Genomic DNA, 27,468 nt, shown 5'->3' on the forward strand with positions numbered 1-27,468 from the left:
CTAGATTTGCTCCTCGGAAATAGGAGGAGGGATTTGAAGCAGCTCTAGTGGCTCGGCAGTCTCTATAAACAACCCCTACATACTTTGCCTCGCCTGTCAAAAAGCAGAGAACTTCCGCTTTGCAATGCGGGTGGGACCTTTTAGCCACTCAGCTTCGAAAAGAACGGAATTTTATTGGAAACACTCCGCAACGCCTATCTCTAAGGCGAAGCTGCGTCTCTAAGCGGGGATTGGTCGTCGCCGCCACCGCCCCGTCGTCACTTCCGTCCTGGCCCGGAAGCGGTCTCCTGGCCTCTTCTTTCCTCGCCTCAGCAACTCAAACGCTTCTGGAACCTGAGCTGAGGAGAGTCGTCGTCAAGATGGCGGCGTCGGGGGGAGGCGGTAGCGCCGGTTCTTCCCCGACGGCAACGGCGGAGCGGGAGCCCGGCTGGGAGGTGGCGGTGCGGCCGCTCCTCTCCGCCTCCTACTCGGCCTTCGAGATGCGGGAGTTGCCGCAGCTGTTGGCCTCCGTCATTGAGAGGTAGGCGGGGCGTGGGGCGTGGGCGGGGCTTCGGCCGGTGGTGGGCGTGGTCCGGCCAACACCTGTTCCCGCCCCTTTGGCGCTGAGCGGGAGTCATGGCACGTGGAGAGTGACTTGCAATTGTTGCTGCTATAAAATGGGGTTGAAATTTACAGGTCTGGCGACCGACATTTCCATTTCGAGTTATGTCTCCTATCCATTGATATTGATGGACCCAGGTTGGTTGGTCACGTGCATTGAGCTCAGTGGATCAACTCTGAGCAGGCATGACACTCGACGATTTGATCCTTTTTTGGGGGGGGGGAGGAGATTTTTTTTTTATAGAGTAAATATCTCCCCCCCCGATTTATTATATTATTACTTTTTTATGAGGGACGTGGGTAGCGCTGTGGGTTAAACCACAGAGTCTAGGACTTGCCGATCAGAAGATCAGCAGTTCGAATCCCCGCGACGGGGTGAGCTCCCGTTGCTCGGTCCCTGCTCCTGCCAACCTAGCAATTCGAAAGCTTGTCAAAGTGCAAGTAGACAAAAGTACCGCTCCGGCGGGAAGATAAACGGCGTTCCCATGCGCTGCTCTGGTTCGCCAGAAGTGGCTTAGTCATGCTGGCCACATGACCCAGAAGCTCGGCCAATAAAGCGAGATGAGTGCCACAACCCCAGAGTTGGCCACGACTGGACCTAATGGTCAACGGTCCCTTTACCTTTACTTTTTTATATACTGTCCTTCAAGAGACAACAGGATAACTTACCACATAATACCCAAAATACATGAAGTAATAATAATAAAATAGGGGGGAAAGAAAAAAGGCATATGCTAGCATAGAATAAATGCTGATTTACTAGCATATATTATACCTGCATTTTTCATTATTTGGTGAGGGGAGAATCAGCATGGTGTAGTTGTTAGTGAGTATCTGACTAGGGAGCTGGGAGAGGCAAATTCAGATTATTATTATAGCTCATTACCTGCTCTTCACTCTAAGGTTCCATGGCGGGGTTAAAACAATTTAATATTAAAACGTATTTAATCCCCCCACTCAGGCACATGAAGCTTTCAGTGGTTAGCTTCGGCCAGCACCTGTCTTCACTACCTCAGAGGATTGTTGTGTGGCTAAAATGGAGAGTTCCTCACAGGACAGTTGGCGTATAATTATAAGATATAAGGAAATATATAATCTATTATTTTGTGGTGCTTGGGGGCTAATTAAATTATGGGAAGCTGGTTCCCATCAGCCCCAGCAGTGGTGGTCAAACAATGTGTGAGTTGTAGTCCAACAGCAGCTTTGAGGGCTACCTCTCTAGTAAACAATTGTTTTAATACTTTATTGTAGGTATTTTAATGGAGGTGTTTAGTTCTGTAATTCCCATGGTGGTTTTACAAGAAAGCTTGTTACCAGAAAGGTGGCCTTGTTTGTGGTTTGTAGCACCAATTTAGGATTGCCCTTCGTGTCTCATAGGCATGGGCATAGCTGGGGGAGCCAGGGAGGGGCCGCTGCCCCCCTAAATCAATAAAAATCAATACAAAAACATAGCTAACTGAGGTTTACCCCCCCCCCCCAACCAAAATCTTGGCTACGCGCATGCTCAGAGGGATTGAGGTTTTTACGCTATAATGATCATCCTTAAAGTGCCTAAGGGGTATTTTTGTTGTTACTTATGATTGCTTCCAACTCAGTTTTATTCCTGTTGAACCCAGTGAAGTTACTGGACCGAAGTTAGTCATGTCCATTAATTTCAGTGCGTTCACCCTGAGTAGGACTAACATTAGATATAACCCTAAGTTGAACATTAAATGTACATTAAAAATTGTCTGCCTCCAAAGCATTTGTCAGAATAAAAATGCAGAAACGCAACAATAGTAAAATTGTATGCTATGTACAATTTACGTTATTAAAGCAGCTTCAGGAGAGGAACATGAAACTGCTTGGTCAATTTCAGAAGAACAGCAAGACGTTAAAATTTTAAAATTCAATGCTTTAGGGGTTTTTGTTTAAGTCTTGGTTGCTTTCCTAAAATTCGAGAGAGAATGGGGACCACTTGAACCTCTGTCCAGGGGGAAGGGGGGGGGGAATTCAATAATCTGGGTGCTGCTGTTGGATTAGCCTTGTTGTAGTTAAATTTACTGTTTGTTTTTAATTTTGTTGCATGGTACATAAAATAGGATACGCTAACAAAAACAGCAGGACCATAACACAACAGTGCATATCAGTTGGTCAAAGAAGTGTAAGGAGCCACGTCCAGAGGGTCACACCCTAGACATGTTGGCATATGTCTGTTTCGGGAGAGAATGGAGTGTGCCTTTGCGGGTGAAGACAAGCCGCTAGAGAATCACAGCACCCACTGTTGTTGCAGAGACTGATAACTCGTAACTGCTGCCTCCCATTGTTATTTCTGCTCTGTTATGGAAGCCGCCCAGAGTGGCTGGGGAAACCCAGCCAGATGGGCGGGGTACAAATAATAAATTATTATTATTATTACTATTATTATTATTATTATTATTATTATTATTATTATTACTATTATTATTACTATTATTATTATTATTATTATTATTATTATTATGTTAGCAGCACTGAAATGACCTCTCCGGGGCACAAACCTAGGCAATGTATGGAGGTCCAGGGCTGCCCAGATGACAAGATCCCCTCTCTCGGCTTCACTGATGTGGTCCAAAGGAAAACAGAGCAGTACATTTGGCACTAGCTTAGCTGCAGGAGCCTTGCTATTATTGAGAGGGTGCTTTCCATTCATGAACAGTTAATCAACAGCTGCAGAACAGATGGGGACAATAATAATCTTAATAGGAATTTCTTTTACTTTTAATGAGCAGTACATCATAGCTCAGTTGGTAGAGCATGAGATCAAGGTTATGGGTTCTAGCCCCATATTGGGTGAAAGATTCCTGCACTGCAGGGGGTTGGACTAGAACGTCCTCGTGGTTCCTTCCGATTCTTCAATTCTGTGGTTCAGTGATAATACTGATCCTTCCTGGGATCTAGTGAGATTTAGGGCAGCTGTCACTGTCTTTTTCTGGTAGAGCTGCCATGCAGAAATTCAACCGATACACCTTTCCCTCCAGCTGGGAGGTTTAGGGAGGTTTTAAAATGTCACAGTTGTTGATGTTCTGTCTTGTGCAGCTGTCAGAAGCATCCCAGCTTCATCAAAATAAAGGTGTCACCTCTGTTCTGATTCGCACAATAGTTCTGAAATAATATTGCATTTATGTGAGTGCTACAAAGCCCTCTAAAACTACCACTGACCACAGTCTTTCCCTTTTATGTATTTTCTACCATGTTTGTTCTTACAAAGCAGCTTTCAGTTGCGTTGCTTTCGTGTCTGCTGTATGGGTGTCATTTGGTGGTGGTTTTGTTTTGCCACTTAAACTGGTTTCTTCCACAATTGCTCGTGAGTGCATTAATAGCCTTCTCTTTAAATCAGAGTGGGAAACCTTGGATCCTAAGACCTAATGTAGCAGCAACCCGCAAGTCCTCTCTCTGGTCTTCAGGACTCCTCCCAGGCCTCTCTTTCTCCTTTTCTGATGATTTTGCCTGGTTGGAATGTGTCCTTGAATTGTGATAATAATGCTTTGTTTTTGCCTGACTGGAGAGAAGTGTCTCTTTTGGTGTAGAAACCTCTGGTATTTGCACGGCTGGAATGCAGTACAGTATACTGCACAAAATTAAGAGTTGCATCCATTGCTTTGCATACTTTGAGCTTTGGTCCTGCCCACCACTGGCATGTAGTCCCTAGAAGGTTCCTGAAAATGAACTTCTACCACTGCTTAAGTAAAGGATTTTCTAGATCAGCTAACAATGATAAAAACAGAGGTGCTTCAATACAATGGATGTAGCATAAACCACATTAGAACAGTAGCAGGAACAAGCGGAGCACCCCCCACCCCGGCAGAAAACAAACTATTCTGAAATGCCCTTCATCTTTCCTTGCATCAGGTTGTTTTTGTGCCTCTGTTGTGCAACTGTCTGCTTTGAACCCTCTGTTTTGCAGAATTGCACAAACTTCATCCAGCTCTGTGTGTGCATTAGTGTGTGTTCATGCTTTCAAAGTTCTGGGGAACTGCTGTGGGGCATTAACAAAGCAAACAGCGTGAAGCTCATTGAAGCAGCAGAGAGGGGAAAAACATGTAAGTGCAAAAGGGTGCTTTGACTCTTTTGGCTGTTCCTCTTTGAGGCTCAACTCCTGAGTTGTTTTGTTGTCCCATCGCCTGGATTCTTCAGAACTTCCCAAAACGATTTGAAAAGGGATGGAGTCAGTCTGATGGAGCATTCAGAAACTTCCTGTTATAGTTGTAAGAGCTTTTTTGGCCACTTTTTGTAAGTGTGTGTCAGGTCCATATTATATGTTGGGACCCTCCTACTCAGTAATGGGTATCTGCTTTGGTTGGCCTGATGGGTGAACTCCATCCATTCTTCTCAGTCACTCTGTGGTTTTTGTTACCATTGGCCATGGTATGTACCTGAACTTGCTATGTGAGATGGGTATTGGGAGCACTGTGTTACAGTTGTCCAGGCCCCGCCTATGGGACTGTGTGTAGAAAGTAGCAATTGTTGTTGTTGTTTAGTCTTTTAGTCGTGTCCGACTCTTCGTGACCCCATGGACCAGAGCACGGCAGGCACTCCTGTCTTCCACTGCCTCCTGCAGTTTGGTCAAACTCATGTTGGTAGCTTCGAGAACATTGTCCAACCATCTCGTCCTCTGTTGTCCCCTTCTCCTTGTGCCCTCCATCTTTCCCAACATCAGGGTCTTTTCCAGGGAGTCTTCTCTTCTCATGAGGTGGCCAAAGTACTGGAGCCTCAGCTTCACGATCTGTCCTTCCAGTGAGCACTCAGGGCTGATTTCCTTCAGAATTCAAACCTGGGTCTCCCATGTCCTAGTCCAACATTCTAACCACTATACCACACTGGCATTGGAAAAGTTCACTTTGGCCCCCTTGCAGTTATTCTGTGGGAAGTAGTAATCTATTGCCAAAGCTGTTTAACATATACCTGAAGCTGTTGGGAGCTTTATACATAGGGCTGGTTCAGAAACTTCAACTAGTGCAGAACTGCTCACCGGGACAAGATGGTCTGCACATATTACACCGATCCTAGCCCAGTTGCACTGGCTAACAGTTAGTTCCAAGCCCATTTCAAAGTCCTGGTTTTCACCCATGGTGCCTTAAATAGCTCAGGACCTCAGTATCTCAAGGACCGCCTCTCTCCATATGAACCTAACTGGATCTCTGAGCACAATTCAAAGTGTTGGTGTTGACCTTTAAAGCCCTAAACGACCTCGGCCCAGTATACCTGAAGGAGTGTCTCCACCCCCATCGTTCAGCCTGGACACTGAGATCTAGCTCCGACGGCCTTCTGGCAGTTCCCTCACTGTGAGAAGCCAAGTTACAGGGAACCAGGCAGAGGGCCTTCTCCGTAGTGGTGCCCGCCCTGTGGAACGCCCTCCCACCAGATGTCAAAGAGATAAACAACTACCTGACGTTTAGAAGACATCTGAAGGCAGCTGTTGTTTAGGGAAATTTTTAATGACTGATGTTTTAATGTATTTTTAATCTTTGTTGGAAACCGTCCAGAGTGGCTGGGGAAACCCAGCCAGATGGGTGGGGTATAAATAATAAATTATTATTATTATTATCATCTTCATCATCATCATCATCATCTTCTGAGGCCCTTCTTCATGTGCCTCCTCCTGGAAAAGTGAGCAGCGTTTCCCAAACTTGGGTCTCCAGCTGTTTTTGGACGACAATTCGCATCATCCCTAGCTAGCAAGATGAGTGGTCAGGGATGATGGGAATTGTCGTCCAAAAACAGCTGGAGATCCAAGCTTAGGGAATACATGTCTGGAGGGTGGCCACACAAGAGCAGCCTTTTCTGTAGTAGCTCCCTGTTTGTGGGATGCTCTCCCCAGGGAGGCTCGCCTGGCTAGATGGATCAGTAAGTCTAGCTCAGTCTAAGCAGCTTCCTCTGCTACTAAGTCAGACCATTGGTCCCTTTAACTCAGTATTGTCTACACTGACCAGCAGTGGATCTCCAGGGTCTCAGGCCAAGGGTCTTTTTCTAGCCCTTCCTGAAGACACCAGGGATTAAACCTGGGACTTTATGCAGGCAAGGCAGGTGCTCCAACACTGAGCTGTGGTCTCTTCCCATAAAATGTTTTCTTTCCGAGGCTTAAGTCCTCATAGGGTGAGTCCAGGGACATAGAAAGATGCCTTATACAGAGATAGGCCTAGCTCAGTACTCTCTAGTCCGACTAGCAGTGACTCCTGGGTTTCAGATGTAAGTTTCTCCCAGGCTTACCTGGAGTAGCTATAGTCCTGCCCCAGAGGCAGCGTTCTGTGGGGAGAGGTAATAGCTTGGTGGTAAATTGAAAGCTTTACAATATCTGCAGGAAGTCCAGTGTTCAATCTCCAGCTTTAAAATTATTTTAATTGCATTGTTTTAACCCAGAGTTTTCCAAACTGTGTGTCGTGACAGGTTAGTGTGTTGACTGCAGTGTGTAGGTGTGCCGTGTGAATGCTCCCCATGCCCCTCCCTGGGCTGGAAAGGGATTGCAGTAGTTTAATCTCCAGTTCGCTAGTAAAACTGAATTACTGTGTCACAAAAATGATGCATGTCTAAATTTGTGCGTCACCAACATGAAAAGTTTGGAAAGCTCTATTTTAACCTTTCGATGGGCTCTTTTGCAGGGAAGGATGGGATAGAAATGTAATAAATAGTTTCAAAAAAGGATCAAGGCTAGCAGGGCTGGGGTGTGTGTGGTGGGGAAATTCTTCTCTCCCTGAGACTGGAAAGCTGATGCCAGCCAGAGCTGGCAGCACTGAGTTAGACGCTCACCTAACTCCCCTCCAGCTCTCAAAAGGTTAAGTCATAAAAGAGTGGGGTGGTTAGTGGTGCTGCTGCTGCTGCATCATCAACTTTGGTACTACTTTTGACTGTGAAATTCTCTGGATATTTTTACTTGACATGCTGGTGGGATTCCCCCACTGGGTTAAACTTTTGATGAACATTAGAGGAACTGCTAGTTACTGTTTTTATGTTGATGTGATAGTTATACTTTTGAGAATGCGCTGTTGTTGTATTTACACTGTTAGGTTTTTTTATGTGTGAATCGATCCAGTTGCTACTCTTGTTGCAACAATTACATTACCAAAAAACCCAACCCTCAAATTTTTCGGAAAGCACATTCTTGCTGATATTTTAAAGAATATTGGGTTGGATTCAGGATAAGTAGATTTGCTAGTAGTTCCATTGTGGAGGGCAGTAATGTTTCTGAATCTTCTTCTTTGGCGATCCCTCATAGCAGAGTAAGATTGTCTTCCATGAACACGGTCTTAACAGTGTTTCTGTAAGTGACTGTGGAGACCAATTCTGGATCCACACGTCTTTCCACAGTGGGGGACATAGGTTTCCGGGCGGGAGTTGATGATGGTGGGGGGTTGCCAAGCGTGCCTTCCTCTTAGCACACTTCTCCTTTTCGTCCTGAGTTTGAGTGTCTTCATAGTCCATGACATTTTGGGTAAAGGCTGTGCTCCAGTTGGAGCGCTCTCAGGCCAGTGTTTCCCAGTTGTCAGTGTTTATCCTACATTTTTAAAGATTTGCTTTGAGAGAGTCTTTAAAACCCTCTTGTTGACCACCAGCATTATGCGTTCCATTTTTAAGTTTGGAATAGAGCAGTTGCTTTGGAAGACAGGCATCCAAACAACATGACCAGTCCAACGAAGTTGATGTTGAAAAATAATTGCTTTGACACTGGTGATCATTGTTTCTTCCAGTACACTGGCATTAGTTCACCTGTCTTCCCAAGTGATGTGTAACATTTTTTGGAGACACTGGAAAATTTCTGAATACCAGACACCGAGCTGGTTTCTGAATACCAGTTGCTGGAAACCACAGGAAGGGAGACAGTGCTCTTGTGCTCGGATCCTGTTTCAAGTTTCCCTTTGGGGCATCTGTTTGGCCATAGTGAGAACAGGCTGCTCGACTAGATGGACCACTGGCCTGACCCAGCAGGCTCTTCATACGTCCTTATGGATACAACCTGTGATCTTTAACATACTGTATGCATATGGTCAAAGTGCAGGGCAGTCCCTCTGAGAGCATAGAAATAACTGCTTCATAATCCGCTCTCTGTCTTCTTTCTCTCTCTGCAGTGAGTCTGAAATCTTGCACCATGACAAACAGTATGAACCTTTCTACTCGTCCTTTGTCGCCCTTGCGACGCACTACATCACCACAGTGTGTGGACTGGGTGAGTGTCCAGATTGCGAGTTTTGACGTTCTGCTTGAGCCATCATGCCTTCTCTCCTTGTTCTTACCAACAGGTGTCTCTTTCCCTTGATGGCTTGTAATTTATAAGGCAAACAGAGGGCTAGACAGGGAAGGGGAGGGTTGCAAACCAGAAATGTACTTCCAAGGTGGGGAGACAGATCAGCAAATGGTAAATCAGTTTCTGAGGTTTCTTTGTAGGGAACTAACACCTCTTTGAATGATCTGACACCTTTGGCTTTTTAGTACCTAGAAATCAGCTGCAATCTGTGGCAGCTGCCTGCAAAGTCCTGATTGAATTTTCCCTGCTGCGACTTGAAAACCCAGATGAGGCTTGTGCTGTTTCACAGGTGAGAGGAGAAGCCTTTTTCATAGTGTATGAGAATGTGTGTATGTGTGGGTATAGTTTAATAGTAGAGCCTATGCTATGCATCCAGAAGTTTCCAAGGCTTGACTTAAACCAGGGATGCAGAGCTTCTATGCTCCCTTGCCTGCCCTGAATGTTGCTGGACTCCCATCTCCCATCATCCTCAACTGGTAAATAGTCAGGGATGGTGAGAGTTGCAGTCCAAAGCACCTGGAGGGCATCAAGTTGGCAAAGGCTGGTCTAGATTAATACCTTGTCCACCTACCCCTTTGCATGCTGCATCTCAGCAGCCCAGAAGGAAGGCTCACCAATACGTGAACTGGGATTTTATTTAACTGGAGTTGCCAGGCATTGAACAGTTGGGGAAGCCTGGGGTAGAGAATATGCGGGATTAGATGGTCCTGTTTCCTTACTGGGTAGAAAGTATTGCATATTGCAGCATGCTGCAGAGTGCGTGCAGATTAGACCACACAGATGGAATCACTGAAAAGACGCAAAGTGAGCTTTGTAAGGTTTAATAACAACTGCCCAAATATACATCTTACAGTCATCCCTTCTACATAGTGTCTGTAACCATCACTTATCCACCCACAGGGGGCAGAGTATGGTACATACAGCACATTATATACCGTTCACAATTGCTGACACATGCAATATGTTAAAGAAAAAGAAACACTGTAATCACCTTATTTGGCTAATTATAGTGACTTATCAGCACCTGCTACACAGCTGCAAAAACTAGGTCAGGATATGCACCCTGGCTTTTAAAGTAGTACACATCTTGTGGAACAGTAATGAACCCTAATATTTAAACAAGATATTCAACAGAAAGCTTCAAAAGCCTTGCAAACTGCAGCATGATGACAGTCTTACATTTTTGGCATACAGAAAGATAGCCTTGATGACGTGGTACCACTAGGCCCATCTCTACTTACCTGTTAAGTTAAACTTGTGTTACGTCAGATGAATGCGTCTGTCATGGTTGCCTACTTTGTATTGCTTTTAAAATGCAATTGCTGTTGTTTTCTGTGTTGTTTTTATTGTGTTGTGTACATCACCATGAGATATACTAATAAATAATATATGGGAGATAATTAATAAATAATAGTAATAACTGGGACACCATAAAAATTCTGCTGCCCATGTTTACTGAAATACCACCAAAGCATGTCCTCACATCTGCCTTGACCTTTGAAGTTGTCTCTTTCTCTTTAGAAACACCTGATCCTGCTGATCAAGGGCCTGTGTACTGGCTGCAGCCGCCTTGACAGAACCGAAATCATCACATTCACAGCGATGATGAAGTCAGCCAAACTACCCCAGACAGTGAAGACCCTCTCTGATGGTGAGAACTGTGGTATGATGTAGCAGGTTAGAGTGTTGGACTGTTACCTGTGAGGCTAGGGTTCAAATCCCCACTCAGTCACGTTACGCTGCATTAAGCTCACTTGGCCATTTCTCATCCTTGCCTACCTTGCAAGGTTGTTGTGAGGATGAATCAGTTAGGGGCAGGGAGAAGCCCGAATGCTGTCTTGAGCTCCTTGGAGGACAGGTGGGATATTAAATGAAATAAATAGGCAAACTTTGTTGTGAGCTCTCTCATGCTGAATGTGACCAGATGATCACATTCAGCCTTTCTGAATTAATGTGTTTTCCTCTCTCACTTCTGCAGTGGAGGATCAGAAAGAGCTGGCATCTCCCGTCAGCCCCGAACTGCGACAGAAGGAAGTGCAAATGAACTTCCTCAACCAGCTGACGTCTGTCTTTAATCCCAGAGTGGCAACCTCTCCAATCCTGCCACAGACTCAGGTGTGTATGGAAACCTGGGGACTCCCTCTGTCCAGTGACAACAGTTCAAGTGAAAGGAGCTGGGGAAGGACTACAGCTTAGTGGTAGGGCACCTGCTATGCTTGCAGAAAGCACTCGATTCACTCCCTGGTAGCATCCCTTGGTAGGGCTGGAAAAGACCGCTGGAGGGCCGCTGCCGGTCATTGGAGACAGGACTGAGCCACTGGTCTGATTCAGTACAAGATAACTTCTTATGTCTTAAGGCGGTGGTTCTCAAACTTTCCTCCTTGCAAGCCACTTGAAAATTGCTGAAGGTTCTTGACAGACCGTTCTGCCAACTGCAATGTCCTGTGCTAGGTTTTGTCTGATTTTTTATTGTGTTTTCATTGCTTCTTTTATTTCCTGTACAGTGGTGCCTCGCAAGACAAAATTAATTCGTTCCGCAAGTTTTTTCTTCTTGCGAGTTTTTCGTCTTGCGAAGCATGGTTTCCCATAGGAATGCATTGAAAATCAATTAATGCGTTCCTATGGAGACCGCTTGCCAGGCTGGCGGTGCGGAGAAGGACTTTTCTCCCCACTGCAAGCCTTCAGGACAGGTACGGGAACAGAGGGGAAGGCGCGCAGCGCTTCTCCTCTGTTCCTGGGGCTTGCGGTGGGAGGAGGGTTTTTCCTCCCCACCGCCAACATTCAGAACAGCATTCTGAATGTTGGCGGTGGGAAGGAAAACCCTCCTCCCACCGCAAGTCTTCAGGACAGCCATCCGAAGGCTGGCGTGGGGAGAAGGTCTCTCCGCCCCACCGCCAGCCTTCGGAGGAGCCTTCCGAAGGCTGGCGACGGGAGGAGGTCTCTCCGCCCCACCGCCAGCCTTCGGAGCAGCCTTCCAAAGGCTGGCGGTGGGGCGGAGGGACCTCCTCCCGCCGCCAGCCTTCGGAGCAGCCTTCCGAAGGCTGGTGGCGGGAGGAGGTCTCTCCGCCCCACCGCCAGCCTTCGGAGGAGGTCCGAGGACAGTGGGGAAGACGCGCTGCGCTTCCCCGCTGTCCTGGAGATTTCCCTATGGGCTTTCGTCTTGCGAAGGAAGCCCATAGGGAAATTCGTTTTGCAAAGCGCCTCCAAAACGGAAAACCCTTTCGTCTAGCGGGTTTTTCGTCTTGCGAGGCGTTCGTCTTGCGGGGCACCACTGTATTACTCTTCATTGCATAGAATTCAAATTGCAATACACTAAAATACAAAAGCACTATGTAAATGTGGAGCGGCACCATGGCTGGTGCCCATTTCCCCTTTTTCTCCTCAGGGGGAAGGTGAAAGTGACGACCAGGCGTCCACGGACCAAGCCTCTGCAGCCAAGACGAAGAGCATATTCATTGCTCAGAACGTGGCCAGCTTGCAAGAACTTGGTAGGGAGAGGATTTAATGCTTATGACTACTATCACTTGTTTTCAAGCGAGCAATCTTAAAAGAAAGGAAGAGGGGGGAAAGTAGGAAGTTGGGTTTCCCTAGCTGTATAACGTTTCCATCGGCTGAGGCTGACTATTGTTGAACACCAGTTGCTAGAGGGTGGGCAGGAAAAGGGTTATTGCCTTCCCACCCTACTAGTATTCCTCCTGAAGCCATCTGATTGGCCACTGTGGGAAGAAACAGGAGGCAGGACGAGATGGATGGCGGGATGGCTCAGTTGATAGAGCATGAGACTCTTAATCACAGGGTCCTGGGTTTGAGCCCCACTTTGGGTATAAGATTCCTGTATTGTAGGAGGTGGAACTAGATGAGCCTCGTGGTCCCTTCCAACTCTACATTTCTATGAAAAGGAATTGGTCTGATCCAGCAGGGCTCTCTTTTTTTTGTCACACTGCTTGCCTTTCTTCTTAACAGGTGGCTCTGAGAAGCTGCTGCGGGTCTGCCTGAACCTCCCTTACTTCCTGCGCTACATAAACCGCTTCCAGGACGCTGTGTCTGCTAATTCCTTTTTCATCATGCCAGCCACTGTAGCTGATGCCACTGCAGTCCGTAACGGGTAAAGAGAGCTCCCCTTTTTATGTTCTCTTCTCCCCCACCTTCCAATCTATCACCCAGTTTGGGTTGGACGTTGCCTGTTGGCCCTGGCTTTCATCTATTCAATGCTGGGTTTCAGCACCAGGGGGCCACTGATTTCCCTGCCTTGGTGAGTCCCATGCTACCCTTCCAATGCTGTCAACCTTCTTTCTGCAGGTTCCATTCGCTGGTGATTGACGTGACCATGGCCTTGGATACTCTCTCCCTCCCTGTTCTGGAGCCTCTTACTCCCACAAGGCTGCAGGACGTCACTGTTCTGGCTCTTAGCTGCCTCTATGCAGGTGAGCACTTGCCTGACAGTAACATAATGAAACTGAACTTGGCACATATTGTCATTCTGATCTCAGAGTGAAAGGATGGACCTCTTCCTCTTCTCGGCTCTCCTTATGCCCCTCCTGTTCCGATTAAGTTTCCCCTTTGTTGAATTTTAGATTGCAAGCTTCTCTGGGCATGGGCCTACCCTCTTCTGCTTTGTCACGTGATGTGCACGTCAAATGGCGTTGCATCAGCCCAATAGTAACAATGGGTTGTATCTAGTTAGTTCTACCCAGAGTAGACCCATTGAATTTACCAAACATGATTAACTTGGGTTGATTGGTTTCATAGGGTAAGTATAACAATCCATTTAAATTAGTGGATGTGACTAACTTAATTCTACTGCATCTATGCCAGCCTCATACCCTCCAGGTGTTTTGAACCACAAGTTTGCAGCAGGGGCTGATGGGAGTTGTAGTCCAAAGCCTCTGGAGGGCAGCGGGCTCTTGAAGGCTGGTTTGTGCCTAGTCTAGTTTAGTTGAATACAGCCCAGTCACGGTGCCTACCTGGTTTGTGCTTTGGAAACTTGTCTTTCAGTAGGAACTCTATAGAGAAGCACTGACAGTTAAAAAGAAGTTTCCTCAATTTGCGATTGGGGACACTTCTTCTTGCCCCTCTGCCCAGGCTTACTATGGGATGTAGCTTACAGCACTAGGTGAGGCTCTGCCTGACACTGAGATCCTCTCTTTCTCTCTCTACCCAGGTGTGAGTGTTGCGACCTGCATGGCCATCCTGCATGTAGGCAGCACCCAGCAGGTCCGAACTGGGTCCACAAGTTCAAAAGAAGAAGACTACGAAAATGATGCAGCCACTATTGTGCAGAAATGTGTAAGTGGGGAGGCTGGATGCTTAGAGGAATCCTTTGTGTGTGTCCACAAGGGAAGATACGGTGCTGAATTTGCAACCCAAAGGGTTTTTGTTTGTTTGTTTGTTTGTTTTTTGTATGCATGCATGTATAAATGGCAGCTTTTCATTAAGTCCTGAAATTTCTTGTTTCCATCTATGTCTGCAGCTTGAAATCTACGATATGATTGGGCAGGCCATCAGCAACTCACGCCGTGCAGGTGGGGAGGTAAGGGCGATAACCTCCAAGCAGAACTCCTTTGTCTTGGCAACTGTGCCCCATATGGCTGGCTGGAATGAAATGTTATTTGTTTTTTCTGCAAGGCTTATATGTAGGCACTTGATTGTAATAAGGCCTCAAAGCAGTTTACCAAAAGTGGTAGTAGTTTCTTGTTGTTTATTATATTAGTTGCTTTTTGAAAAAAATAACTCAAAGTAACTTACAGTAAGTAACACTTACATCAAAATCAGTGAAAAACACAAGGGGGGGGAATCTTAAAACACATTCAGATTTTTAAAAAGCAGGATTAAAATATCCCACCCCACCCACTGAAAGAAAATAATGAAACAAAATATCATTTGAAAAGTAGTTTAAAACTGTTACTTAAAACTGTAAAAAATAATTAAAATGAATGATAAGCTGAAAACCAGAATAAAACAACATTCTGCAGTTCTGGGTAGGCTTTGTCCAAACAAAAATGGTTTGGAAGCAGTACAGTGAAAGCACACGCCTGGTGTCAACAGGCAGGGAGTTCCAAAGTGTAGGTGCTGCTACACTAAAATATTGATTTCTTACAGATGTGGAATGAATATTGTGTGGCATCTGTAACAGTGCTCGTTTTGCAGATCAAAGTGGTTGTGGAGTTAAACATGGGTTTTTATGTGTTCTCACTCTTTTCCCCCTCTTTCCTGGGATGGCAGCACTACCAGAACTTCCAGCTGCTTGGCGCCTGGTGTCTGCTGAACAGCCTGTTTCTCATCTTGAACCTCAGCCCCACAGCCCTGGCTGATAAGGGGAAGGAGAAAGATCCCCTGGCGGCCCTCCGGGTACGGGACATCATTGCTCGTTCCAAAGAGGGAGTGGGATCCCCCAAGCTGGGGCCTGGGAAAGGGTAAGTTTGGTATCAGTCAAGAGAGTAACATCAGGGACTCCCCCCCCTCACCTTCCTGTATCTTAGATGCAAAAGCTCTTGGGTTCTTAAAATGCTTCCTTTTTCTCTTCTCCATAGGCACCAGGGTTTTGGCGTCCTGTCTGTTGTCCTTGCCAACCATGCCATTAAGCTGCTCACTTCCCTCTTCCAAGACCTGCAAGTTGAAGCTCTTCACAAGGTGAGAGAGAGAAAGACAACTCAGATCAGGGTTCTGATGGGTTCTGCTTTCCAAACATGACAAAATAACACAGCTTTGACCCTCCGTCCTCCAGGGCTGGGAGACCGATGGCCCCCCGGCTGTGCTGAACATCATGGCCCAGAGCACATCGATCCAGCGAATCCAGCGGTTGATCGACTCCGTGCCCCTCACCAACTTGCTCCTGACTTTGCTGTCGACCTCGTACAGAAAGGTACCTTGGGCTTCCTTCAACCTGGAGGTCTAGAAACTCGCGCAATTTTTTTACATCATTTGTAAAAGTCATCTTTTACAGTGTGGTGTAGTGGTTAAGAGCAGTGGACTCGTAATCTGGTGAACCGGGTTCGATTCCCCGCTCCTTCACATGCAGCGGCTAGGTGACCTTGGGCTAGTCACACTTCTCCGAAGTCTCCCAGCCTCACTCACCTCACAGAGTGCTTGTTGTGGGGGAGGAAGGGAAAGGAGATTGTTAGCCGCTTTGAGACTCCTTAGGGTAGTAATAAAGCGGGATATCAAATCCAAATTCCTCCTCCTCCATCTTTGAAGTCTAAGCTTTCAAGAGCTAAGCTTTGCAGAAAGCAGCTGACCTGACCTGGTCTTTCTTCTCCTTCCCACCCCACCCCGCCGACCCAAACTTTCAGGCTTGTGTTCTTCAGCGACAACGAAAGGGTTCCATGAGCAGCGACGTGAGCGCTTCCACAGACTCCAACACTTACTATGAGGACGATTTCAGCAGCACCGAAGACAGCAGCCAGGGTGCGTGCAAAACAGGGGAGGCCTGGGGATTTGTGTTTCGTGGTGGCAGCAGTAGAATCAGTAGAAGACCCTTAATTGCATGTTACACTCTCGTCTCTTAAACAATCTCTGTGTTTACTTTGGGGTTTTTTCCTAGATGACGACAGCGAGCCCATCCTCGGGCAGTGGTTCGAGGAGACCATCTCTCCCAGCAAAGAGAAAGTGGCCCCTCCTCCTCCACCCCCGCCCCCACCCCTGGAGAGCTCCCCTCGAGTGAAGAGCCCCAACAAGCAGGCCGCCGGAGAAAACGGGAACATCTTGGCCAGTCGCAAAGATCCAGAACTGGTGTGTGGTGGGAACTTTCTAGGGTTGTGTCCAGCTGGTTTTGCTCAGAGTAGACCCATTGAAATCAGTGGTGCATAGTTGAACCATGAGACTCACAAGAGGCAGTGATGGACAAATTCACGGAGGACCCAAAGATTATTCTGTTTCTTTGTTTTGAGACAAGTACAGTGGTACCTTGGGTTACATACGCTTCAGGTTACATACACTTCAGGTTACAGACTCCGCTAACCCAGAAATAGTACCTCGGGTTAAGAACTTTGCATCAGGATGAGAACAGAAATCGTGCTCTGGCAGCGCGGCAGCAGCAGGAGGCCCCATTAGCTAAAGTGGTGCTTCAGGTCAAGAACAGTTTTGGGTTAAGAACGGACCTCCGGAATGAATTAAGTACTTAACCCGAGGTACCACTGTACACACAAACACTCACACCGGTTACTGCAGTTTGCCGAATAAAAGGCGCCCTTTACACAATGACTTTCAATAAGGAGTACATGGGCCAGGAAGGTGTGTATGGGGTGGGGTGGGGGACAGTACTGACAACCATATTCAATACCTGTTGGCCTTTGGAAGCAAAAAATCTTGGGCCTTCTATTTTTGAATACAAAAAGTGAATTTTTGGGATGTGACGGATCTGTGGGGAAAGCACAGCTGATTACCGTATTGGCCTGAATATAAGCCTCACTTTCCCCCCAAATTCTGACTGTGAAAAGTTAAAGTGCGGCTTATATTCATGACCATTTGATTAGTCAAACAGTGCCAAGAGCACGGCAAAGCGGCACCCACCCTGTACGTAGTCCCTCGTCTTCTCCCCCAAGGCCAGGAAGCGAGAGAGCGAGGAAGGGGAAAGGCCGCTGGCAACACAACATGGCTCGCACCCCCATTATGCAGCCAGGAGCCACGAGGAATGGAGTGGCTTCTTTTTCTCTCCACCCCCCTCCAATTTTAAAGGTGTGGCTTATATTCAGGCCAATACGGTATTATCCTCCTGGTTCCGTTCCAGTTTCTGTTTGGCTCATGCATCTTTCTCCCCTGTCTTCTCTTCTCCTTTGGCTTCTAGTTCTTAAACCTGGCCTCCAATATCCTGAACTTTGTGACTTCCTCCATGCTGGACTCCAGGAATAATTTCATACGCAACTACCTGAGCGTCTCGCTGACAGAGCAGCACATGGCCACGCTGGCCTGCATCATCAAGGAAGTGGACAAGGACGGGATCAAAGGTTGGGGAGGAAGTCCTTTCTCTCTCTACCCCCTGCCATTCTAGCCTAGTGTCTTTGCTTGAGACCCTGGAGGGGAAATTTAGCCAGATCTGGGATGGGCAACCTTAGGCCTTCACAATCCTGCTTTGCATCCTCCTTGGATGGTTTTTTTCCTGGCTGGAATGTCTTCTTGAGCTCTGATGATGTTTCTGGCTTGCCTGGATGGAAGGTAGAGAGGGATGTGTGTAAAAACTAGCCATCTCCAGCAAAGTAAAATTTACCCTTGTTGCCCCACCCATTTTTGCCTCTGGCCCCGCCCACCACTGGCATGTGGCCCCCAGAAAGTTACCCAGAGGGGAATGTGGCCCTTGGGTTGAATAAATGGTTTCCCCACTCCTGAACTCGATGGATCACTGGTCTTGACATGGTCCAGCCAGCTTCATATTTTCATAGGGCATGTCCCTAGCTGTCTCTGAACCTGGCAGATGTGAGTTGATGGTTGTAAGGGCAGAATTGTACACAAACAGGAGACTAGAAATGGCAGCCCTGCGTCTCCTCTACTTCTGGAGAAAGAGGGACACAGAAGGGGTGGCCATCTTTGGTGGCGTCTTTCGTCACTTAAAAGTTCTGGCTGAAGTTCAAAGATGGACGAGTATAATTATAAGCAGAGTGCTTACATAGTGCTTACATAGTGCTTCCTTTTTTTTTTAAGAAATATTTATTGAGGTTTTACAAAAACAAATATGCAAGAACACATAATAAAAGAAAAAATAAAAATACAACATATAAAAACACAGAAAAAATAAGAAAAATTAAAAACAATTCCATTTTTCATAACTTAAAGCTCATTTGCTTGTTTCTTTGACCTCCTCACACCTCCCCTTCTTGTATTCCCATTTAAATAATCAAATCAGCAAATCCTTACCCTCTTTCATTTATCTTAACTCTATATCTTAATATTTTATAACTCTGTATTTTCATCCATTATCAATTCATTTTTGCATATTCTTATTAACTTTATTGCTAATACCACTTATTTCCAATCCAACATCATTTTAATTATGTTTTTACCTATTTATAACCCTTTTTTCATATTCTCTTAAAGCATTACAGCTGTAAACCACTTAATTTCTATCCAACATCATTCTAACATTCAATAATTTTACAATATTTCTGTAGATAATCTTTAAATTTCTTCCAATCTTCTTCCACCGACTCTTCTCCCTGGTCTCGGATTCTGCCAGTCATTTCTGCCAATCCCATATAGTCCATCACCTTCATCTGCCATTCTTCCAGAGTGGGTAGATCTTGTGTCTTCCAATACTTTGCTGCATAGTGCTTCCTTCTGACACCACCTCAACTGAGAGGTTCCATTCAGCTATGCCGGGTTTCTGTTTATTTTGTGTGAAGTGGTGGGATCCTGGGATAACCAGCTGACTCTGACCTTTGTCATAGGTACCACAGAGGAGGAGGAATTTGCTGCTGCACTGTATCACTTCAACCACTCCTTGGTGACCTCGGACCTCCAGTCCCCCACTTTGCAAGTGAGTCTTGCATTGCTTGTGGGGCTAGTAATAAGAAGGATCTAGGGGGCCCCCCACCTCTTAGGAAAGCCAGGGCCAGCAGTTTAGAAATTAGCATGGGGGAATGGTGGGGTGGTGTTAATGTCTGAAAATTTGATGGCCAAGTTGAATCTAGAACAGTGTTGTGGAGCCATCTGTGGCCTTCTGGGAACCATTGGACTCCAGATCACAGCCGCTAGCATGGTCCAGTGGTCAAGGACAATGATAGGAGCTCAGTGGTAGTACATCTGCTTTGCATGCAGAAGGTTACAGGTTCAATCCACAGCATCTTACAGATGCCATATAACACTCATTCCGTATTTGTAAGAACTGGATCTTTTAGTGTGGCAACACCTACGTTTTGGAACTCTCTGCTTTTTGATACTAGGCAGCTGCCTTCACCATACTCTTTTTGGTCCCTGCTAGAAACATTCTTGTTTAGAAAAGCCTACGCAGTTGTTTAGAAAGCTGATGTGAGTTTTTAAAATCTTTTTTTTTAGGTTGTCATTTTAACTTTCTTTAGTGTTAAATTATTGTTAGTTTTTCTTACTGATAGCTTGATTATGTTACCTTTTTTGTAAACTGCTTTGAGGGTGGTAGTGGTGGTTTGTTTTTAACAACTGAGTGTATAAATTTTATGAAGTAAATAAAACAACAACTCTGGAGAGCCACTGTTGATCGTATAGTTAACACTGAGCTAGATGGTCTGGCTCAATATAAGGGAGCTTCATACGTCCCCCAAATTGCTCCTCTGTGCTGACAAGGAAGTCCCCTTTAGCAGCAGTTGTTTAGATTTTATTGAAGGACTTCATGCAGGCACTTATTTTTCCCCTCTTGCCAGAGCACTCTTCTGCAGCAGCTGGGCGTGGCCCCTTTCTCCGAAGGCCCCTGGCCCCTTTACATCCACCCCCAGAGCTTGTCTGTCCTCTCTCGTCTCCTCCTCATCTGGCAGCACAAAGCGAGCACCCAAGGAGACCCTGACGTGCCCGAATGCCTGAAGGTTTGGGAGAGGTGAGCAAGGGGTTAAAGGAGAGCTGTAGTCAAGGCCTTGCTGAATAAGAAACAACGGGTCTCATCAACTAGTATCTTCACCGGGATAATCCTCAACTTCCTCCCATGCCACCGTGTCCCTTATATATGTTAAGATTGGAGTCCTACTTCTTAAAACATGTTGGTAGACCTTAAGGCCCCTGCTTGGAAGTTCCACTGCCCTCAGACGTTCGGGTGGCAATCCAGGGGAGGGCAGCCCCAAAGTGATGGAATCTTCCCAAGTCAGCACCTTCCTTGTGTAGCTTTTGTCCTTTGCCAGAGTTGTACCTGGTGCTGTTGAGCTCCTTGCTTTGCTGTGACCCGTTCCCTGATTCTTCCCTTCCCCCCTTGGCAGGTTTGTGGGCACCCTGAAGCAGAATGCCATGCAGGGGACGCTCCCTGGCGACACCGAGGACCTGAACGTTGAGCACCTCCAGCTGCTCCTGCTGATCTTCCACAGCTTCTCCGAGAAAGGCCGCCGGTCGGTCTTGACCCTCTGCATCCAGACCATCCTGGAGCTGATGGCCAACCTGGATTCGCAGCTGAGCTGCGTCCCTCTCCTCCTGGCCCGCCTCCTCTTGGTCTTCGACTACCTGCTTCACCAATATTCAAAGGTTCCGGTGTACCTGTTCGAACAGGTGAGCACTGTGGATGGGTGTTGCTCTGCTACTGGGTGCTGCAGTCCTCAGGCCAGGGATTCTTTAACTGCGATTCCTGCATTGCGGCACACGGGTTGGGCTAGATGACCGTTGGGGGTCCCTTCCAGCTCTATAGTTCTGTGGTTCTGTGATGAGCAGCCAACCAAACTGACGTCGTTCTTTTCTCCCCTCACATCTGTCCTCCCTCTGCTTGCCTTTTTAGGTGCAATACAACTTGCTCACCCCACCCATTGTTTGGGCTGGCGGGTCCCAGGATGGCAGTCGGCGAACCTCTTCTCCCCTCTACCACGGGTTCAAGGAAGTGGAAGAGAACTGGGCCAAGCACTGCTCATCAGGTATGGTTTCCTTCGACAGTTAGTGGCATTCAAAAGGTTCCAAGCTTATTTTAGGACTTTTCCGAATGCAGCAAATCTTTTTTTAAAAAAAATTCACCATGGTGGTGGAGCTGATGAGTGTATCTTCTCTTCAGCTGAAAAGCCTCCACAAGAGTGGCTTTAAATACAATCAATTTACAATCTTAAGAAAACAACCCACATGGGGGAAAGGGGCAGGGAGGGAGTGGGGAGGGAAGAAAGGAACTTGGGCCGCCATTTTTTAAGCAGTGGTTTTGATAAAGATCAGGTAGCACAGTTCAGGAGGTGCCTGATGGAGCTGAGCTTTGGCAAAGCCGACAGTGAGCCCTGCTTCCCATCTCCTGTTGAGGCAATCTGAGGCTTGTCTGTTTTTGGAGGCCCCCCCCCCATGCATGGCCAACCTGCAGTACAGGTGTCCCCCACACTTACACATGATTGACCCGCATGTAACCCCATATATACATAGTGCCGGGAAATAAATAATTTGATTCAAACCAGGAAATGATGGGAGAGAACTGGAGAGTCTTCATGGCTCGTAAGGCAACCCTCCCTGGAGCCCAAATAGAATGTCTGTAAGGGTGGAGGAAGCCTGGAAGAGACCAGAGGCACAGCAGCGGGGCTTTGTTTAGACTGCACAGTCTTCCTGCCTAACAGCTGATGGCGCATGGTAGCATAGCAGCGGCTGCTTTTCAGCACATTCTCCAGCCTCTAACTGGCCCCAGAGCTTCAGTTCCAAATATCCAATTTGGATATTTTGGGATACAGTATTTTTGGTCTAGATGGGAGAGAGAGTGGCAGAGAGGGTGTTTAATGGGTGTTTAGATGATGTTCTCCACTATATGCAATTTCACATTAAATGCACGGAATCCAGGAGCGTAACCTCTATGTAAGTGGAAAGTTTCCTGTGTTTCCATTCTGGTTATGGAGGGAAGTTGCTTCCCCCCTTTTACAGCCTGCACTACTTACATGGACTTCCTGGCCACTTTGTGGCTGCTGCAGAGCTGCTTCAGAGTACCTGCTTCACAAAGCACTGCCAGGAATTTGCTGGGTAACCTTAGCTCTCTCCTCCCTCGTCTGCAGTAACGGGAATTGCATGGGCAATTGCAGGGTGGCTGGGTCACTTATGTCTTTGGCAGTGGTGTTTCTGTATTCTTTATTCCCTTTGGGGTGGCATTTGAAAGCCTAGCTGTCCTGGTTTCAAGGATCACTTACGTCTGTGTTCCCTTGGAGGCAACTTAAAATAACCCAGTCCTTTGAATTGTTCTCTTTCTCCCAGATGCAGCCCCCCAACCCAGGTTCTACTGCATTCTCTCACCAGAAGCACCAGAGGACGATCTGAACCGCCTTGATAACACGGTACCTATAAGCATCTCCCATCCCTGTAGGACTTGAATTTTGCTACACTGGGCAAGGCTTCCTTGGTGATGTCCAGCAGTGTTTGGCAGCTGGCTTGGGACCATCTGCGGGCCCCCGTTGATCATTGCATGTACAACGTACAAGACCTAAAGCTGTGTTCCCCAAACTTAGAATAGCTGCTTTTTCTCTTTTGAGGGTGTGGTCTTAACCCATGTGCCCCAGTGCCCTCTGTCTGCATGCAGAGGGTTGCAAGGCCAGCTGGCTAGCCCCAGCTGGGTTGTCTCCTTCCAGCTGTCCCGCTGCAAAGACCCATTGGCCTCTGCTCTGACGTACGTCAGCGACCCAGGCTTCAAAACCAGGGCACACTATGTCATCAGAGCGAACTGCGCACACAGAATAGGCGTGAGGCTTGTGGAAGCATACTACAACTATGGATTTATTAATCATAAATCAGGACAAAGAAACAAGTCGTCTCTCTCTTTGTCTTTTCAGAGAGACAGAGTCAAAAGCAAAAGCTACACAGTGGTACCTCAGGTTACATACGCTTCAGGTTACATACGCTTCAGGTTACAGACTCCGCTAACCCAGAAATAGTGCTTCAGGTTAAGAACTTTGCTTCAGGATGAGAACAGAAATCGTGCTCCGGCAGTGTGGTGGCAGCAGGAGACCCCATTAGCTAAAGTGGTGCTTCAGGTTAAGTACAGTTTCAGGTTAAGAACGGACCTCTGGAACGAATTAAGTACTTAACCTGAGGTACGACTGTAAACATAATGGATGTTCCAGCAAGCTGTGCTGGAATGTAAACAGACATGTGACACGCAACAGTTCCATGTCTGCTCCTTAAGGTGGAATGGAATATTCCCAACGCCCTCTTCCCTATAAAAAAGCATGATTCAGAACAGTGTTTTGCACAATCTGCTAAGGAAGATAATAACACAATAAAATTCAAAACATTTACAGTTAATTAACAGTTAATTGCACATTTATTCAAAATCCAGTTAATTTAATTAATTCAACAAATAACTTGATCCATCAATACCAGCTTTTCAAAGTATTTTTATACCTCCTGTGCCTCACTGCCTCCCCCTTGCCTCTCAGCTCTCCCCATTTCCTCCTTTGGGAACTGCTGGCCTAAAGGAAGGCATTTTTCCTGTGGGGGCGAAATTGTACTTTTAGCAGATCCTCTGAACCAGAGTGGCGAGTGGAGCAAAGCCACAGTGAAACAGTTTGGACTCCTCTGCTTCTCTTTCAGGTGTGCGAGGTCTTGTTTGCGAAGGCCACAAAATACGATGACCTGTACTCCGCCCTCACCTCGCTGCTGGCTGCTGGCTCCCAGTTCGACACCCTCCGAAGAAAGGAGAACAAAAATGTCACCGCACTGGTAAGGGCGCCCCTGGCTCCTGAGCCAGACTTTGATGTGGCTGTTCTTCTGCTGCCCTCTCCAGATAAACTTGAATTTGTTTCACTAGATGAATCTGGCAGGGAGCTCAGCTGCTGATCTGTCCACTAAGTCTATTGGCAGTGGTGGTTCATCTTTTGCACTGTGCAGTTTGCGGGTGGGGCAGGCGGCAGCAATGTGGCTCAGTTGTGGGACCTAGTGCGGCAGCAGAATAAGTAAAGGTGGTCTCGAGTAGACAGTAGAGGCCTGTTTGAGACTCTGGTCATTGAACTGGCATGATGATGTGAGCCTTATTTGCCCAAGACATGAGATTTGTATGAGAGGAAAGGGTCATATACTATGGCTGCACATGTGTTCTGCTTGCAGAAAGTTTCTGATTCAATCCCTGGCATTTCTGGAAGGTAGGGTTGGGAGAGACCTCTGCCTGTGAAACTTTGTAGAACCGCTGGCAGTCAGTATAGGCAAGGATGTACTTGGCTGGACCGATGGGCCAACTCAATAGAAGGATGCTTCCTATGTCCTTCTGCAGGGCTTTCTATATCAATTAGGCTTCCTTGCCTTTGGCTTCCCTTTCAGTTTTAGTCCCTGAGGGTTGGACTGCTGTAACAGAACTGCAGCTAGCTAATTCTTTCTTGCTTCCTCTTTTGCTCAGGAGGCCTGTGCGCTTCAATACTACTTCTTGATCCTCTGGCGGATCCTGGGGATCTTGCCACCCTCCAAGAACTACATGAACCAGCTGGCGATGAACAGCCCTGAGATGAGCGAATGTGACATCCTGCACACCCTACGCTGGTCTTCCCGTCTGCGTATCCCCACCTACGTCAGCTGGATCAAGGTAGCTGCTCCGCTTGGCATGAGAACTTCAGGTTTTGTAGGTCGTCTAGATGGAATCGTCCCCATTTCCCCTGCTTGTCCACATCCAGTGATCCACTGTGTAGCATTGTTTTAATGGTTGTGTTTGCCATGTATTGCATTTTCCTTTCATTGTAAGTCTTTGAGACTTTTTTGGTTTATTGGAGTTGACACATATAAATAAATACAGCTAAACCATGGTTTACTGTTACACCAAGGCAGACTTGTACTTCCCTCCTGCAAGTGAGCTGTAAGAAGTCCTACTTTAGGATTGCGTACAGCTTAGCAGTGGCGTAGCGTGGGTTGTCAGCACCCGGGGCAAGGCAAGTAATTTGCGCCCCCTAACCCGTGGATTTGCGCCCCCTAACCCTAACCCCCAGATGTTGCGCCCGGTGCAGCCGGCCCCCCTGCACCCCCCACGCTACGCCACTGCAGCTTAGCTGTTCTCTCCAAAGTCAAAACTGTCATTAATTATAACTATGGTTTGCTGAAACAAGGCAGCTAAATAAACCATGGTTAGAAATAGCCTCCCAGTCTATAGCCTCCCAGAGTGGCTGGGGCAACCCATTCAGATGGGCAGGGAACAAATAAATTGTTGTTGTTTTAGCAAACTATAGTTAAGATTAGCCACAGCTTGTTGGATTTTGGTTGTTTCCTCAAGCTGCTGTTAAACAACAGTTAGTCAGTTACAAAACAAGAATATCCTCCCTCCCCCAGCAACAGGATGAACACCTAAAATAGCCACTGCCCCCATACATGGAGCGGCAAAAAATATATTTCTCTGGTGCTGAAAAGTTGACAATGTTGGCGCCAGCCAATCTTACATGTGGGAGACTACTCCAGAGATGGAACAATAATAACACAATAGTGCTTAAGCGTTGTGGTCAAACACAGCCACTCTCTGTTCTCATGCGCTGCTGAGACCCCGGAAGCTACCCGTTTGATTCACTATGGCACACACTTTTCATGAAATTACCTTTCAGCATAAGAGATGCTGCAGGCCTGTTGCAGTTCTCTTTCCCACGGTGTATTGTCTCTTTTTGTTTTCTCCTTCTTTCGCTTAGGATCACCTTGTTAAGCAGGGCATGAAATCTGAACACGCCACTTCTCTTGTTGAGCTGACCTCGGTCAAGTGCAGCTGTGTGAAGTACGACGTGGAAATAGCAGAGGAGTACTTTGCCAGACAGGTGTGTGTTGAGGTGCATAGAACTAGTGGCAGCAGCTGGGTTTTTGTTACCTGCTCTGATGCAGTGCAGAGGGTAGTGAGAGGACTTAGATGCACAAGAACATATTGAACTTGCTGGATCAATGCAATGGCCCATGTATCACAGCTTCCTTTTCTCATAGTGGCCAACCAGGTGCCTGTAGCAAACTGCAAACAGGACCCAAGCACAAGAGCACTTTTGCCCTCTGTGGTTTTCCAGCAGCATCCAGCTGTGGTGGCAGAACATAGCCACCATACTAGGAGCCACTGATATCCATATCTTCTCTCGTTAATTGGTCCAATCTTCTTTTTTTAAAGCCATCCAATTTGGCAGCCATCTCTGTCTCCTATGGGAGGGAGTTCTGTTGTTTAACTATGCACTGGGTTAACAAGTCCTTTTGTCTGTCCTGAATCTTCCATGGAGGATAACAATAATAATAGAATGAGCTGGCAATATCCAGATGCTTCAGACATCTTTTTGAATCAGACTTGCCCAGCACAGCTGTTGGCACCCGGTTAGCAAAGGCCAAGTTAGGATGTGACCCAGATTCCCAATCCTATCTTGCCTGTGAAACACATTTGGGTGATTTCAGGCAAATCTCTCTTAACCTAATGTGCTATTTCAGGGTTCTATTTTGAGACTAAAACAAGCTGGCTCCATGCAAGCCACCCCAAGCCTGCTAGGAGGGAAGATTTGGGATCCAAAAGTTCTCAGTAAAAATAACCTCTGCCGTTCTTTCCAAAGATCTCCTCATTCTGTGGGATCGACTGCACCACCATCCTTAGGCTGCACGAGATCCCCAGCTTGCAGTCGATTTATACTCTGGACGCCGCCATTTCCAAGGTCCAGGTCTCCCTCGACGAGCACTTCTCCAAGCTGGCCGCTGAGACCGATCCCCACAAGTCGTCTGAGATCACGAAGAACTTGCTCCCGGCTACCTTGCAGCTGATCGACACCTATGCCACCTTCACCAGGTAAGTGGGCTGCATCGTATTCCTGGAAGGGTTGTATACCTCGGCCCAGTATACCTGAAGGAACGTCTCCACCCCCATCGTTCTGCCCGTTCTGGCGGTTCCCTCATTGCGAGAAGCAAAGCTACAGGGAACCAGGCAGAGGGGCTTCTTGGTAATGGCTCCCGCCCTGTGGAACGCCCTCCCATCAGATGTCAGAGAGATAAACAACTACCTGACATTCAGAAGACATCTGAAGGCAGCCCTGTTCAGGGAAGTTTTTAATGTGTGACATTTTAATGTATTTTTAAACTTTGTTGGAAGC

At 46.9% G+C, this 27,468-nt stretch overlaps 1 protein-coding gene across 1 annotated transcript in view; it reads left to right on the top strand.

Annotated features, from left to right (window-relative positions):
• The first annotated feature begins 268 nt into the window (after positions 1-268).
• The window catches only part of UBR4 (ubiquitin protein ligase E3 component n-recognin 4), a 139,148-nt gene continuing 111,948 nt past the window's right edge, over positions 269-27,468 (top strand). Inside the window, exons 1-25 of the mRNA XM_083628333.1 lie at positions 269-520; positions 8,682-8,779; positions 9,043-9,146; positions 10,379-10,508; positions 10,836-10,972; positions 12,243-12,345; positions 12,821-12,962; positions 13,157-13,281; positions 14,019-14,143; positions 14,328-14,387; positions 15,080-15,270; positions 15,388-15,487; positions 15,582-15,719; positions 16,147-16,261; positions 16,398-16,585; positions 17,640-17,799; positions 19,234-19,322; positions 20,182-20,351; positions 20,725-21,007; positions 21,231-21,363; positions 22,658-22,737; positions 23,990-24,118; positions 24,789-24,971; positions 26,053-26,175; positions 26,938-27,167. Of these exons, the coding sequence (XP_083484459.1) occupies positions 360-520; positions 8,682-8,779; positions 9,043-9,146; positions 10,379-10,508; positions 10,836-10,972; positions 12,243-12,345; positions 12,821-12,962; positions 13,157-13,281; positions 14,019-14,143; positions 14,328-14,387; positions 15,080-15,270; positions 15,388-15,487; positions 15,582-15,719; positions 16,147-16,261; positions 16,398-16,585; positions 17,640-17,799; positions 19,234-19,322; positions 20,182-20,351; positions 20,725-21,007; positions 21,231-21,363; positions 22,658-22,737; positions 23,990-24,118; positions 24,789-24,971; positions 26,053-26,175; positions 26,938-27,167 (3,497 nt within the window). The 5' untranslated portion in view covers positions 269-359. The remainder of the gene's footprint in view (positions 521-8,681; positions 8,780-9,042; positions 9,147-10,378; positions 10,509-10,835; positions 10,973-12,242; positions 12,346-12,820; positions 12,963-13,156; positions 13,282-14,018; positions 14,144-14,327; positions 14,388-15,079; positions 15,271-15,387; positions 15,488-15,581; positions 15,720-16,146; positions 16,262-16,397; positions 16,586-17,639; positions 17,800-19,233; positions 19,323-20,181; positions 20,352-20,724; positions 21,008-21,230; positions 21,364-22,657; positions 22,738-23,989; positions 24,119-24,788; positions 24,972-26,052; positions 26,176-26,937; positions 27,168-27,468) is intronic.

This window comes from Podarcis filfolensis (assembly GCF_964270895.1).
Source record: "Podarcis filfolensis genome assembly, chromosome: 8".
In the NCBI taxonomy this organism is placed as follows: Eukaryota; Metazoa; Chordata; class Lepidosauria; order Squamata; family Lacertidae; genus Podarcis; species Podarcis filfolensis.